Below are 16,548 nucleotides of genomic sequence, written 5' to 3' on the forward strand. Positions count from 1 at the left end.
AAACAAAACAGAAATGTAAATCTGCAGGTCAGACATTTGATGTAGCAATAGGTGATGAAATACACATTTACCTCTTCAAAGGTACAGTGGACTCCAATTATAACAAAGTCCTCAGGACCGGCAGTTTTTGTTTTTTTCTTTCGTTACATCAAAATTTCATTATAACTGAACAAATAAACAATAAAAATACATGGAGTGGATAATGTTGTGGCCTGAATCTACTTCGTTGTAACCGCAATTTTGTTATACAAACGTAACCGTGTTCGTTATAATGGGAGTGCACTGGTAGAAACCTTAGATGAAATTCAGTCACCTGGTAACTTCTACACCTCATTAGCCTCATGATTCCTCTGCCGCAAGTGTGTCGACACATTTGAAATTACAAGAAAACCCCAACACCCACAACATTCCCTCATGGACTAGTCCACTCGTACCACTAGCCACTTATACCAAAGGTACTTGATACTACTAGTGAAACTGCATGTGCATGTACATTGTGGCATGTCATCGTGTATCTCCACCAACATTCTCCATTTTCTATCCCTTATCACCATCACACCCCCCCCCCCCACACACACATTCTCATAAGATGCTTCAACTGGGGATATGATACAATGTAGTTTGCTAACAGTAACCAGGCTTACTCCTTTGTTTCTGAAAAAACATATCTGATAAATTGACGAATTGAAATGGAAAACCATAAAAAAAAAAAAACTAGAGAAACACTCTAAGAGGCAGCACAGACCTCTGCCAAGCAGCTCATTTCCACCACTGATCTTGTTCTTCTATAGAGATCAGTAATTTCTACTCATACACTGCACATGAATGCTGAAAATCACCTAATTTCTCATTATAGAAGCCTTTTGTTTGCATCATCAGCTTCCAGCTGCGCGGTGCCTTGTCTGAGCAAAGAGCGCACTTTAGAGCATGTATGCAAACCTGAAATACATGCAGCTTGAGCTCCCAAGTTCATTGACCCTTTCTGCCAAAATATAAAAACTCCTAAAATTCATAAAAAATTCCCGGATCACCATCAAAATTTAATCATCTGTTCATTGTGTCATTATCAACTTTTCCTTAAGTTTCATCCAAATCTGTTCACAACATTTCATTATCATTACTTATTTGGCATTTCAACATGAAATACAATCAGAAAATCACAGTACATGATACAAAGATTGTGGCGATTCTAGGTGCATACTGCTGGTTATTTTGCACACAGACAAACAAACGTCAAGCCAATTCAAATTCATGAAATTCTTTCGTCGAGATGTTATCATTGCAACTGATTGACAAATTGCTCCACATCAACATAAATAAGCACTGAATTGATCAGTGTTTAGTAGTACAATGTGTAGCCGTTATGGCTACTACTAAACACTGATCAGTTCAATGCTTATTTATGCCGATGTAGGGCAATTTGTCAATCAGTTGCAATGAAAACAAGCCAATGCCGGCAAAAACATAAGCTCCTTGGCAGAGGTAAAAATACTTAAATTCAGTTCAGTAATAAAAACATTAGGATTCATAAAGTGTATAGGTGCAAACAGAGCAATCATGGATATGTGTAAAAATGTTCAAATTCCCCCCATCTGAATAGTGTGAAGTCAATTGGCCTACATACAGGTCCTATATGCTGAAAAGGCAGGTGCAATAGACATGTATACCCCTATCAAGGTACCCCTACGGCCTTAAGAGGGCGCTTTTTCATTTGTTTTCAATGCCCATTGTGAAATGTATACCCAGCAGCCTGGAATGAAACTCCACAATATCCCTGATTGAAGCTGTTACACAGCCACTTTGTCACCCTAAACTCATCAAGTACAGTAACAGACACTTGGGTATCTGGTTTACAGACATTTATTTGTACTCATCTGACGTGTTTAATTATGAAACAAGTTTTACACACATGAATACATGTCAAGCATCACATCACATTTTAGTACTTGCGATGGAATGTACTGAGGGATGAAATGGTTCACACAAAAGAAATGGATGAACAAACAGGGCAATATGTACACAATGTATTTACAATGAAATGAAAAGGAAAAGTCAATCTATACACATATTCACAAGAAATGCGGTTCTGAATGGTAAAGGTAATATTCATGAATATATTAGAGCTGATAGGGTGTATTATTCACATGTGTACAACTGTACTACGAGCATAGATAGGGGATATCTATAGACCTACTGTAGAAGTGGACATTTTCATGGTGTGGAAATTTTCGTGCAATTTGCGTGACCAGAAACCAACAAAAAAATAAAAGAACACAAATATATTTTCTTGTTCTATGTACTACTACATGTATGTAGTGTCTTAATTCTGCAGAATTAAAAACATGCGAAATTCATCTTCAGTATTCGGCTGAGCTTGAAAAACATCTCGCGCAAAAACATCCACTTTTACAGTACATCTGTACGGAGAAGTACCACAAAACACCATGGGATATTGATAAGATGAGTGAGACTATTTCTTGTGACATTCAAACATTCTGGAAGCATTCAGGGAAGAACCTTTTTGACATCCCAAGGTCTGACTTCCACAATCACTAGTATACTTTGTAAAGTTTAACTTTGTATGATAGCCAACCTATCAAATGGTGCCATGTTGTTACCCAGCCATACTGATATCAGTGTGTATGAACAAGGATTAGACTGTAACTGCAGTTTTTGACAGGCCTTAACAGTAGGAGAAAACCAAATATCATAACAATCATGTGTTGTAATGAAATCCTGCACCTTTTCTCAAGGTGAAATGCTCAGATGATGTGTACCAGAGCTCTAGTGCATACACGTTTTATCACAGCTTCTACTGCCCTGCTGGGTGGGGTACAACTTGGTGCGTACCTGAAAGAATGCTGTACTTCAAACAAACATACACACATAAACACAACAATACTTTGTAATGCCAGACCATAGTTACACAGTAATGTAGCTTATATGTTCCAACTACCACATCTCCTCTGCAGGGGTATGATTTAAGTATAGAGTGTAAATGCGTGTTAAAGGAAGATGAAAACTCTCCCCCAGCAAGTTTTTTCCCCCTTGCACTACTGGCAATTCAATTCAAGCTGGTATTGCATTAGGCAGGGTATAATCAAAGTAAACTGTACACTGCGACATAATACTTCAATACATCAAGCCATTGTGAATTGTCAGTAATGTGTGAGCAGATGATAATAATGAAAAAAAAAAATCTCTCACACACACACACAGAATGAGTCCATAAGACAAATGTCCACTTTGCAACATTGAATCCTTGCTACTGCCTACCCCACTATCTTTCTTGTGTCCTAAAACCATCTTTGCAGCTCATCTAGCAACTGATCTATTCCTGCACACTGGTTACATACAATTGTATACAGTGTCTTCTTGGATCTTCAAAAGCATGTTTGACATATTTACAAACAATATACACTGCAGACCAAAGGATTACAATCACAAATATATACTCTTTCTGACTGGTCAATATAAACTTGTCTTCTTCATTATTCTCAGGAATTCCTGCTCGTTGATTTCACCATCTCCATCACGATCTGCCTCATCAATCATTTCCTGGAGAGAGAAAAAAAAAAACAACAACAAAAAGCAATAACAAAATATCATGACAAAATGGAACAACTGATGAGAAGGATGAAAACACAGTGCAAGGAATGTAAAGCAACTCAGATGAGTATGTGTGTGACGATAATATATATAACAATAAGGGACAAAACAAAGTTAGAAGGACAGGCAGAAAGAGAAACAAGAAAGGAGGAAAGAAAGACAGCAAGAGAAGTATAGAAATAAAGGTGGAAGTAAGAAAGAAGAAACATGAGTCATGTAGAATGAACACAAAGGCAAGCAAGAAAACAAGATATTATGAAAACTAGAAATGTCGCTACGGTGACTGGTGTATGCCTCCGCCATAATGCATGGTTCTCCTACTAGGTCTATAGTACAATGTCTTGACAATGTGTGATGAAAGTTTCACACAACTGGCAAAATATTAAAATGACAGGTTTGCCACAAATGTGCTGAATGTTCACTTTTCTAGAACTAGGTTTAATTGGATGAATGATTAAAACGTCAGAGTGCAGGTATTTGGGGGAACTGATGATTTTTACTTGACTTTTGACCCTTTTATAAGTTTATGCATTGAGTAATTTTCAAGGTATTGAGAAAAAGTATAATTTCAGTATCAAATGGTAAAATAGTATTATCTAAACCTGGCCTTTGACCTTTGACCTCACAGTTCCAAAGAGAATCACTGTTAGGTAGAACATGCATAAATATGTAAGTTTCATGATAATACCTTGAGTTACTTTTGAGATATGGAGGAAAAAGTGCAATTTAGCACTTTCACTTGACCTTTGACCTTTTGACCTTTGACCTTTTGGCAAGAAACTTCCCACAGAATATATATTGGGTTATACATGCATACATCAAGTTAAAAAAAAAAATCCTTCAGGCATTGCATAAGTATAAGGAAAGCAGTGATATTTTGAGGAGTTGACCTTGACCTTTGACCCCTTGACCTTTGACCCATGACCCCCAACTTCCCTAGATAATCACTGCCCATCGGTACATGCATATATACTAAGTTCCATGAAGATACCTTGAACCATTTGCGAGATATGGAGAAAAACATAAAATTTCAACCTTTTTTTCACAAAATAACCTGTGACCTTTGACCCCGTGACCCTAAAATCCAAACAAAGTATTATCCCCCCAGGATATACCCTCGTACCAAGTTTGATGCAAAACCACCTCACGGTTCTTGAGATATCGACAAAAACAAAACGGGACGGACGGACGGACAGACGTACGGACGGACGGACGACCCGAAAACATAATGCCTCCGGCCACTTCATTGGCGGAGGCATAAAAACAACAAAGTGGAAGAACTGTGGCACATCAGTAATGCTACGTTTACACCATGTTCCAAGCAGCCAAAGCAGCCCCATTTGCTCGAAACACAGTGCACCTTAGGTAGCTGTTTTTTCCCCTCCATATTTTAATCTTGTTCATTCCAGTCCTCACTCTGATGAACATGCAGCTCTCACACAACGTTCTTACAGCGTCTGGTCAGGATAGACTAATTAATATTTCCCGTCGAGTCCCAGTATGGAGAGCGTCCAAGTTCTGTTACGGCACATTACATGCTGTCATGTTTTGTTGCCTTCACCCCATTTTATTACAGCCTACAAGGTCTTTTTATGTTCATGGGACTGCCATAGCAATTTTTTATACCCCCGCCAAACGAAGTTTGAAGGGGGTATATAGGAATCAGCGGACGGTCGGGCGGTCGGGCGGTCGGTCGGGCGGTCGGTCGGTCTGTCCGTTGCAAATCTTGCGTCGCGAACTACTTCCTCAGTTTTCAACCGATTCCCATAAAACTTGGCACAGATATGTGCCTTGGGTTGTAGATGTGCAAGACATATTTTTTGACAGTACCCAAAAGTATGTTGCCATGGTAACGGCATATTATGGGCAAAAATGGGTACAAATCTTGCGTCGCAAACTCCTCCCACAGTTTTTGATCAATTTTTATGAAATTAGGTACAGATGTTCATCTGAATATGTTAATGTGCAAGACACATATTTCCACAGTGGCAAAAAGTGCGTTGCCATGGTAGCGGCATGTTATTGGTAAAATATAGGGCAAAATGCTTCATGGCAAAACTGCTTCATCAGTGTTCTTCCAATTCTCATGGAATTCATATTGAATGTTTGTCTTAGGATATAGGTCAGCATGACACATTTCTTGACAGTGACAAAATGTATGTTGCCATGGTAATAGCTCACATATTATGAGCCAAAATGATGGAAAATTTTGTGTTGCAAACTACTTCCTCAGTTTTTGCCCAATTTCCATGAAACTTGGTACAGATGTGTGCCTTTGGTTGTAGATGTGCAAGACGCATTTTTCAACAGTACCCGAAAGTACGTTGCCATGGTAACGGCATATTAATGGCAGAAGATCAAGGAAAGATCTTGCGGGTTTAACTACTTCCTCAGTTTTTTGACCAAAGCTTATGAAATGTTGCTTTGACCAAAGCTTATGAAATATTGTTTGGCGGGGGTATAACCAGTCGCTGTGGCGACATTTCTAGTTTGACGATCCACAGCAATGACGGCCTGTAATGCTTGTCCGTCCTGTCCCCCAATGTTGTCTCACGTCCATCCCCTTTTGTTTACGTTGGCCTGAAACACGACTGCCGTGGTCTTCGGGAACACGGTGTAAAATGCAGCATAAGGCTTTGAATCCATAAACCAGACAATCCGAGTGAGAATTCTGCCTAGAGCAAACAGTCTTGGACATGAAGTTTTATCAAAATTTCTAATTGCACCCTTGGTGTAAAAATGGGCACCTTGAAAAAGTTGGGGTAATTTCAAACACTAAAGATACTATTCAAGATTTATGAAGTAGGAGACTACACAGAAAAGAAACAAATGCAGAAAAAAGCTGCTGAAAACTGCTTATCCAATAGTGGTGAGCCAATGGAGTAAAATGGAGTCAAAAGGGACCTGAGCTTTTGATCCTAGCAGAATATTCATCAGAGGCAAAATGACAAACAGGCAGGAAGAGCAATCACAAAGGAAAGACAGGAACAGTCAGGGGAGGGCTAGGGACACAGAAGAAAACAAAAATGACGGGTTGGAAGTAAAGGGCAAGGAGCCCAACAAGTAGGGGAGGGCATTAAAGCAGGAGGGCGGACAGACAATATCACTCTTTTTGATGTTGCCTCCCTATTTATCCTTATCTATCATAGATTGCCCCCTTTAACCCTGGGGGTCATCACTGACCCTCCTCTGCCCTTTGTCTGTCCACCCTCCTGCTTTAATCCCCTCCCCTACTTGTTGGGCTCTTGCCCTTTACTTACAACCCATCCTTCTTTGTTCTGTGTCCCTAGCCCTCCCCCCCCCCCCCCCCCGACTGTTCTTGTCTTGTGTAGTCCATGTGATTGCTTTTTGCTACTGATGAAGATTCTGCTAGATCAAAAGCTCAGGCCCCTTTTGACTCTAGAAAAGAAACAAGAAAGCAAAATGTAACTTAGTTGGTTGAAAGAAGAGTAGAGACTATTAACTGACCTGTAACTCTTCATCTGTCAAGTTCTCTCCAAGCTCCTTGGCAACCCTCTTGAGGTTCTTGAAGGAAATCTTTCCCGTCTCATCATCATCAAAGAGTTTGAAAGCTTTCAAAATCTCCTCCTTGGAATCCTTCTCACTCTACGATAGTATAAAGGAGATTCAAGAAAGGATCCAACAAATTATTTTGGTTAATCAGGGAGGGTACTTGAAATATGAAGCATTATTAGAACTTTTTACTTGTTTCATACATGAACTATGATGACCAAAATATCTGTCAAATAAAGCATTTTCCCCATGACTCTGCTTGATATATGATATGAACATTATGTTCTGATATGGGTCAGAGCATTGGGTTGGGTCAACAACTGCAGGATGTCTATGTAACAGAGCAATCAACTTTTTTTTTTTCATTTCACATTGAAGATCATTTCAAATGTGCTTAAGTTTTGCTGTTTCATTACATGCATGAACTTTGCCCCCTGCTATAGTGATGCACGCTTAAATCAGAAATCTTTCATAAATTTGCTGCACCGCAAATTCATTTTCTTACCTCCATTACATGGACATCACATTGGCAACAAATTCTCCGGTCTGAAATTGCAATACCCATGATGATTGAGCAGTTAAACTTGGTGGGATACTATTTTCTTTCTGCAGTCATTACTGGAAGATATTTGCTTGGTTTTAATGACGCCGGGATTTTGAGTTGTAGTATGTCACAAAAGATGACCCAACTCTATGGACTGACCCATACATGATTTAACAGATCACCATCACACACGCTATGTCTTTAATAACTTTTTTTTTTTAAAGTAAACATTTCAAACTGCAGCAAAACAGTGGAGTACTCCCTATGGTGTATCTCCTAAAAACAGCAAGAAAATAGCACATACATTGTAAATGTCATTCTTGATGTCATGCAACCCCTTCATTGTAAGATGATGAGATACTGTAAAAGTGGATATTTTCGCGCGACTAATTTTTCGCACTAGGCCGGGTCAGAAGAGTTTCGCGTGTTTTTAATTCCGCGGAATCAAGACATCACGCACAGGAACGTATGGCAAGCAAAAATATTCGCATGTTTTTATTTTCGCACTAGTTTCTGGTTGCGCGAAATGCGCGAAAATTTCAACACCGCGAAAATTTCCACTTTTACAGTATATCACAGTGTATTTGAAGCATCTATGTTGAAGAAAATACATTTTTTTAATGTTTGTTGTGCGCCATCCCCAGGAAATACTGTCAAAATTGGTTATGTACATGATGAATGTACATGATGATAAGGACACCAGATAACAAGGAAGGATAGAAATATAAAGTGTACATTGCAGATTGAACATAATAGCAATTACGTGACATGTGCATGGACATGCCAACTGTTTGGCAGCACTCATACGCGTAACTTTTCCTTTCTAAATGTTCACTTACCATCTTTGCTGTCATTAGATGGAGGAAGTCATTGAAGTCGATGGTCCCTGATCCCTCCTTGTCAATGTCCTGAATCATCTTCTTGATCTCCTCCTTCTTAGGCTCAAAACCTAGAGCCCTCATAGCAACCTAGCAATGGAAGGCAGACAGAGAGATAACACACATGTGAACATGGCTAGTATGCCTTGGCTCAAAAAAAAAAAAAAAATGAACTCTCATAGCAAAATACTGCACTGTATAGGAAGACAGAGAGATACAGAAAGTCCTTTTTATGCATGTTATCCTATAAAAGGGCCACAATCCTCAAAACTTTTGCAGCAACCTGAAAACAGCGAAATGAGAAAGATCTCTGAAACTGACTTCATCATGTGCTAAAACAAAGAAACAGACTGACAGACAAGCTATTCATTGTTGATATATCATACTACATTTTGCCCCCAAGAAGTGAAATTGACAGTGCTTACTCAGCATTGTTGAGCAAACAGAAGCCAAAAGTTATATCAACAAGATTGTTTTGTCCGTACATGTATTGTTTGAAAGGCAGCATCTGCTTCAATGATGCTTTCTTCTCACTCTCACATGTCAGTGTAAAATTCAAAACTCAGAAAGAAATAAACTTGAGTGAATAAATAACATCTTTAGCACTCATTGAGTAAGTGAATGTAGCGTAGTAAGAAGTGGGTCATAGTATTATGATGTGAGCAATCTTACCTTGAGTTCTTTGGCATCAATAGTTCCTGTGCCCTCTGTGTCAAAAAGGTCAAAGGCCTCCTGTATTTCCTGCTTCTGTTCTTCAGTCAGCTCTGGCTTGGGGCCTGTCTTCTTCCGCTGGGCTCCACCCAAGGTGGTCTTGTTGTATCTACTTGTCTGTCAAGATATAAAGTTAGCAACACAGTCTTTACATTGCAGTCATGCTTACAAAATTTTTACATCAATCATACCTGAGCAACTTCCTTAAAATATGCAATGCTTTCTTTCTTAAAACATCAAAAAGCAAAGAGCCCCTCTCTCAGTGCTGGGTCATGCAGTACACATATACTTGCAGCATTTTATTTTGTTTGAATATGAAAATTCAATCAGAAACAAAACAAAACAAAACAAAATTAAACTGAGTCTCTGTAAAGTGAGTCTCTGTCACTTTTGCTTGCCCCTCACACCTTATTTAGTACAAACTAGAAGTTATACAACACAGATATTGGGGAATTACATGCCATCTCTTCAGTGAATGCATGCTATCTGAGATGACTTCTACTTGAACTCCTACTTCAGAACTCGGCAGGATCCATCACTCTGAATATGTAGCATCAAGGGGACTAGTAAGTGTCCCATGCAGTGCAGACAGGCTGTGCTTATTAAAGACACATGGTCACGGTGGTTTAGTCGAATGTGTACGTGGGCACACAGCGCAAGTTTCCTATAGAGACCTACGCTATCGACTCCTCTTTAGCACTTATGCTTTGACCCAATTCCCCGAGTCCGAAGAAGTCTGATCCACTGTAGTCACTGGTCTGATCACAGTTCGACTCATGACTCAGCTGAGGGGGATGGCAGCTTTAGCAAACTTCTTTTGTGATGTTGTACTAAAAAGCACATATGCACGCACCCTGGCATTACTATGTCAGACTGCGGGATGCGCAGAGAAGACAACGAAGGCAATGTTACCTAATGAGTCCTAACAACACATACAGTGTACATGCTTTTATACTCTTGATGACAGCTCAACTTCGGCAATCTTCGTATCAATGCTAATTGGTGATCGGCAGTATCATCAACAACGCCCCTGCACCCAGTGGGACTATGCACCTTAAATACAAGTAGCAGGTAAAAAAAGGCCACATCATTTATTAGTGGCTGAGCCGAGTGATCATGCTTGCTATATTTGTACTCAATTGTAGACATGCCCGCCCCCTGCGAAATATTACAATTTTTTGTCACTCTGATCTTATTTATTGGGGTTTACTTTAAACTAAATGTAAATTAAGTTGAATAAGTGATGGCGCTACTGTTGTACGCACTGATATGCAATATACGCGCGATCAGCTAACCAATCAACATGGAATCTCAACATTATTCCTGAAGAAGTAGGCCTATGCGTAACTTTTAAATGGATAGTCTGATCTTCAAGTCCTTGATCCTCAAACCTTCACTGACGTGCTCCACCAATATTACACCTAGAACCCACACACATCAGTACCGATGCTTACACTCTAACAAGGTTAGACGCTACGCTGAGCACGAGTTCAAAGTCTTCTTAACAATGCTTAAAATTCTACTTGTAAACACCTGGAGCACAAGTACACAAGTGCCATGATTTATCAAAATATTTAGCTTTCAGGGCCGGGACTATCACAGGTGAATTATGGTTGTTTTTGTGTATTCTAGCTGTACACAAATTTTATTTCCAGGGTATTGGTACATTTTACAAGGCTTCTATTGATGTGGAAGCTATAACTGCGACCAGCCCCAACGTGCAGCGTTGGGGCTGCGCCGTTTTCGCATTCAGATCTTAATGTTGTACAAAACGGGTGCCGTTGCGGCGCTATATTTCCTTAATTTTTCAACAAAAACTACTAGGAATACTTACATGGGTCGATTAAACCTAAATGATTCAAATCGGCGACTTTTTGATGCATTTCGTTGCTTATGATGCAGAAAATGTTGTCTTATAAGGCGAATTGTCTTCAGCTCGCCGATGCTCACTAACGTTGCATGCTAGCCTTTGGCAAGGCCCTCTCGCTGTAACGGACGAGCGAAGGGACGAGCGAAGCGAGTCGCGCTACCTTACTCGGCTGGGCTCTCCCTACCACGCAGCGAGAGGGCCTTGACAAAAGGCTACGTATTACTCGCTACATGCGCAGATGCTTACTAATGGATATACACGTTCAAAATGGTAGCACGGCTCTCCCACTAGGGCAGGCCGCTTACTCCTAAAAAATGTGGAAAATTTTGCAGTTTCCAGATAAATTCGTGAAAAGAACCAAGGCAGTGGGGTAATGTGTATTTCATTTTTTACTGTCACTGTGTTTATGATAGAAATTTACCCATGATTTACTCGTGAAGTCGCCGTATGTGGCAATAGGGAGTTGTTCGTGGTTCTCACTTTAGCGAAACTGCGAGGTAGCCGCCAGGACCCCGCCGCATAGCGGCGCGGTCTCCGGGGCTATGGAAGCTAGAGATCATAATGCACAAACGATGATCTCACGTAGATTTGAATATGTGGGACTATTATTTGCTGAGCTTTAGCTTTTTCACTAGATTACTACCGCAAACTGAAGTCGGGTGATGATAAAACTAACAAATATCGTATCTAAATCAAACAATTAGTAATAATTACCATGTCACTCTCGGATCAGACGAACAGGTGTGGAAAAAGCCGACGTTCTTTGGTCAGCAATATGTTTGCAAACAGAGCGCTCAGTTTCCTTCGAAACGATTCTACACTACACATACCGTCTCTCGGCACCCGATTGGCTACTTAAATTCCGATTACGATCCACATTACCACGTTATCGATACTTCTCCGGAAAGTACAGTGCAGTTCACATTTTGGGTCACAGTCTGTGGCGCTGTGCACAGCTCCTTTTGTGAGATGATGGTGCAATCCAATCCTGAATAGATACAAGCTCTCTAGACAGTTTTCATTTCCGGGATTGAGCCGTAGGTTATTGGGATAACTCTGCCGGTAGAAGTTGATCGGTGGATGGGAAGGCTTTTGCACCGGTGACTCCACGAAACCATGAGCACTAGTCCCCAATAAGCTAGAGGTTGACACTCAATCCTTTTAGCGTACTTCATGTCTTCGTTCAGACTAATATTACATCGACATGAATGTTTACATTAATCACCAATATACCCGAAATAACCTTAATTCTATTCATATAGGGCCTAAAAATTAATGACACGACAAGCAGTCTTTTAATCGTAAGGTTTATTAATTGCGAACAACTACTTTACAGCCGATCCTTTATTTGGGAGAGCTTTATATAATTGCCTCGTGCCTCACGGATATCCATGGTTTTTGACCCATCATCTTCCTCTTCCTTCTTCCTTTTCTCTGTCCACACATAGTTTCCTCCACTGTTATTCATTCGCCATGCTAACTTATACCTTTCCTCCTTGTTTCTGCTCCTTCGTTGCATTCCCTGTATCATTAGTAATGTGTATTCAAATGTTTTAACCTATATACTGTGTTGGAAATAGAATATAAAACGAAAAGAAAACGAAACGAAACAAGAGGTCTTACCATACGTGTATGTTCATAGCACGATATGACTTTAATTAAGATGAAAAAGATATGTGGACAGTTCCCAGGTTTAGGCTTAAATCAGAAAGAACACACAAAATGATAACTTTCAATGATGTCTTGATTGTCCATAGAGAATCTCGGTGTGAATGCGTAAGTATGAATTAATCATGGAAACATCGTTGTCCCTGTCACAAAATTTTAATCTGCATTATAGAACCTGCCATGTTTTCTCCAGTATATTTTTGTAAAGATATATTCAAATAATATATGCGAACAGCGAGACAGTAATCTGCGATGTTTTTCGTCTGACCCATATTGTGTTCAGGATCTAGGATCTATTTATAATATTGCAATGATCAATGTGCTTTATATGTATAGGCATACTGTTTTACCTCACCCTATCAACAACAAAAAAAAAAGAAATCTGTTAATTACCACGCACTCTATATGTGTGGCGTGTTTTACGCGTGACACAGAAAATAGTTTAGCAAATAAAAAAATATTCTCGTCAGTGTACTTACAAGGTCATCAAGTTATTTCAAATCAGACGCTATAGATGGTTATAGTTTGGATTGAGTTTGTTAAAAAATGACGTCTCCCATTGACCTTCATAGTCGTTATGATCAAGCAGCTCAGTGAGTGACCTCTTGCAATGACGTTATTACCTAATTTGCCAATTTAATCTATGCTCATGACTGATTGACCAATCGAGTGATGTCCATATTTAATATTCCATGGAAACATAATCTTTTTTCGTATAAGCCTAACGGAATCAATCCTTACCACGCAGTCGGTCTTCAAGATTGTTGGATGTTTTAAAGTAATGAAACTTTAATCATTATCATGACTATGTCATTCCATGAGTAAAGTTTTCTTAACCATTAAGTTTGTGTAGTTTTTCATCAAACACCTACAACACCCTGGTCATTGTATTTTGATTACAACTCTGCAATAACTTCCTTACATGCATTTATGTTGTTGTTTTTTATTTCATTTAAAAATACGAACATTGCATTTACCAAAAAATGTGTGCAAACAATAATTTGTATATACGTAATTGTGACCATTATTCTTTTTCTACAACACAAGAAACTTCAATAAATATTTCTTTCATGTCAGTTGATATGACTATATTAATCAATTTCAGTGAAACCTTTGGCGGTCAGTTTGCTTGGTTTCACTCAACTGAATTTGATGAAGTTTCATTCCACTAAAAGTTTGCTTGAATCATCAAACGTAGAATCAGTTGAACTGATTCACTAAAATCGGAATGTATGTTTTCATGAAACATGGGCGTAAATCCCGGGGGGGATGGGGGGGATATATCCCCCCCTGAAATGGAGGAGGGGGGGATGGCCTGTACAATCATCCCCCCCTGAATTTTGAGGGGAAAAAATGGAGGAAGCAGAAATGTGATTGTATCAATTTTGGCAATTGCATGACGTTTGTATGCCGGCCTTCAGACAGGTAACAGAGCTGAACAGTATTCTATCTTGTAGGAAAATGTATAATTTTCTCAAGCGCTCGCTCGCTTCGCTCGCTCGCGAAGAAAGTAACATCGACATACACTGTAAGGTATGGCTCACGCGTTGACAACGTCAAATAGTATAGGTCTACATGTAAACATGCTATGACGCGAGTAACTGGGGACCATCTGTAAAATATGTACGAAAACATACAAACAAACAATAACAACAACTTTATCGCCATAATTGAATCCCCTCCATTTCCTGAATCATTCCTGAGAAACGACAGTGACTGATGACTCAGTCAGGATACATCTATGGGCATACCAAGGGAAGATCAGGGACGTCGAATCTATGGGGGGCAAAGGGGCATTTGCCCCGCCCCCAAAGGAAGTGTTTAGACAGACAAATCATTTATCCCCCAAGCAATTCCCGAGATGAGGACAAATCTCGAACTTTCTTAATGGAAAATTGTCCAAATATGGCCAGAACTATGCACCAGATCGTTGTATTGCAATCATGAACATGCAAAAGGTCCGCTATACAGGATAAGGGATAAACTTTGTACACTTTTGACATAGACGTATATTCCCTAATTTATCAAAGAGTGTGCAGCAGATCTTTCACTTAACAAAAGCAACCTAATATGTATAGAGGCGTCGATGGGGGGGGGGGGATGGTTCTCAAACAAAAGTGGGACAAACAAAAGCGAGAAATATAGCTACAAACGGCAGTTTTTGGAGTGTAAAATTTTTAAATCTTAAAGCTCGCTCGCTCCGCTCGCTCGCATTTAACCGCTATGCCATTCTCCTGATGTTTGCTGCCAGTGATTGACAGCAGGTGCACCCGGTGCGCCCCCCCTTAATTTCCAAAGCGAAAATATAGCTACAAACGACAGTTTTTAGGACTGGAAAATGTCAAAATTTTCGAGCTCACTCGCTTCGCTCGCTAGCATTTAATCAGTATGCCATTCTCCTGATGTTGCTGCCAGTAATTGCCGGCAGTTGCGCCCGGTGTGCCCCTTAATTTCCAAAGCGAAAAAATACAGCCACAAACGGCAGTCTTTGGACTGTAAAATGTCAAAATTTTCAAGCTCGCTCGCTCCGCTCGCTCGCATTTAACCGCTACGCCATTCTCCTGATGTTGCTGCCAGTAATTGCCGGCAGTTGCACTCGGTGTGCCCCCTAAATTTCCAAAGCGAAAAAGTATAGCTACAAACGGCAGTTTGGGGACTGTAAAATGTCAAAATTTTCAAGCTCGCTCGCTCCGCTCGCTCGCATTTAATCGCTATGCCATTCTCCTGATGTTGCTGCCAGTGATTGTGAGCAGGTGCGCCCCCCTTAATTTTCAAAGCGAAGAATATAGCTACAAACGGCAGTTTGGGGACTGTAAAATGTCAAATTTTTGAAGCTCGCTCGCTTCGCTCGCTCGCTTCGCTCGCTCGCATTTAATTATTATTCCATTCTCCTGATGTTGCTGCCAGTAATTGCCAGCAGTTTTCGCCCGGTGCGCCCCCTTAATTTCCAAAGCGAAAAATATAGCTACAAACGGCAGTTTTTGGACTGTCAAATGTCAAAATTTTGAAGCTCACTCGCTTCCCTCGCTCGCATTTAATCATTATGCCATTCTCCTGATGTTGCTGCCAGTAATTGCCAACAGTTTTTGCCCGGTGCGCCCCCTTAATTTCCGAAGCGAAAAAATACAGCCACAAACGACAGTTTTTGGGACTGGAAAATGTCAAAATTTTCAAGCTCATTCGCTTCGCTCGCTCGCATTTAATCATTATGCCATTCTCCTGATGTTGCTGCCAGTAATTGCCAGCAGTTTTCGCCCGGTGCGCCCCCCCCCCCCCTTAATTTCCAAAGCGAAAAAATACTAATACAGCCACAAAGGACATGTGGGACTGTAAAATATCAAAATTTTCAAGCTCACTCGCTTCGCTCGCTCGCATTTAATCGTTATGCCATTCTGATGTTGCTGCCCGATTGCCGGCGGTTGCGCCCGGTGTGGCCCCATAATTTCCAAAGCGAAAAAATACAGCCACAAACGGCAGTCTTTGGACTGTAAAATGTCAAAATTTTCAAGCTCGCTCGCCCCGCTCGCTCGCATTTAACTGCTATGCCATTCTCCTGATATTGCTGCCAGTAATTGCCAGCAGTTGCGCCTGGTGTGCCCCCCTTAATTTCCAAAGCGAAGAATATAGCTACAAACGGCAGTTTTTGGACTGAAAAATGTCAAAATTTTCAACGCAAAGAGATTTCACCGTAGGAGGGGGAAACCCCCTACCATACCCTCTTCCCTCGCTTGATTCGTTCCCTCACATAACCGCTC

At 40.3% G+C, this 16,548-nt stretch overlaps 1 protein-coding gene across 1 annotated transcript; it reads right to left on the minus strand.

Moving 5' to 3' along the window:
- Positions 1-1,844: 1,844 nt before the first annotated feature.
- On the minus strand, positions 1,845-11,964 carry LOC140234602 (uncharacterized). The gene is made up of 5 exons (XM_072314630.1): positions 11,840-11,964; positions 9,217-9,372; positions 8,506-8,634; positions 7,078-7,215; positions 1,845-3,558 (listed from the first exon to the last, which is right to left on the minus strand). Exons 1-5 carry the CDS (start codon positions 11,840-11,842, stop codon positions 3,469-3,471), a joined length of 516 nt encoding a protein of 171 aa, XP_072170731.1. The 5' UTR covers positions 11,843-11,964; the 3' UTR covers positions 1,845-3,468.
- Between the last annotated feature and the right edge of the window lie 4,584 nt (positions 11,965-16,548).

Source organism: Diadema setosum, chromosome 11 (genome assembly GCF_964275005.1).
Source record: "Diadema setosum chromosome 11, eeDiaSeto1, whole genome shotgun sequence".
In the NCBI taxonomy this organism is placed as follows: domain Eukaryota; kingdom Metazoa; phylum Echinodermata; class Echinoidea; order Diadematoida; family Diadematidae; genus Diadema; species Diadema setosum.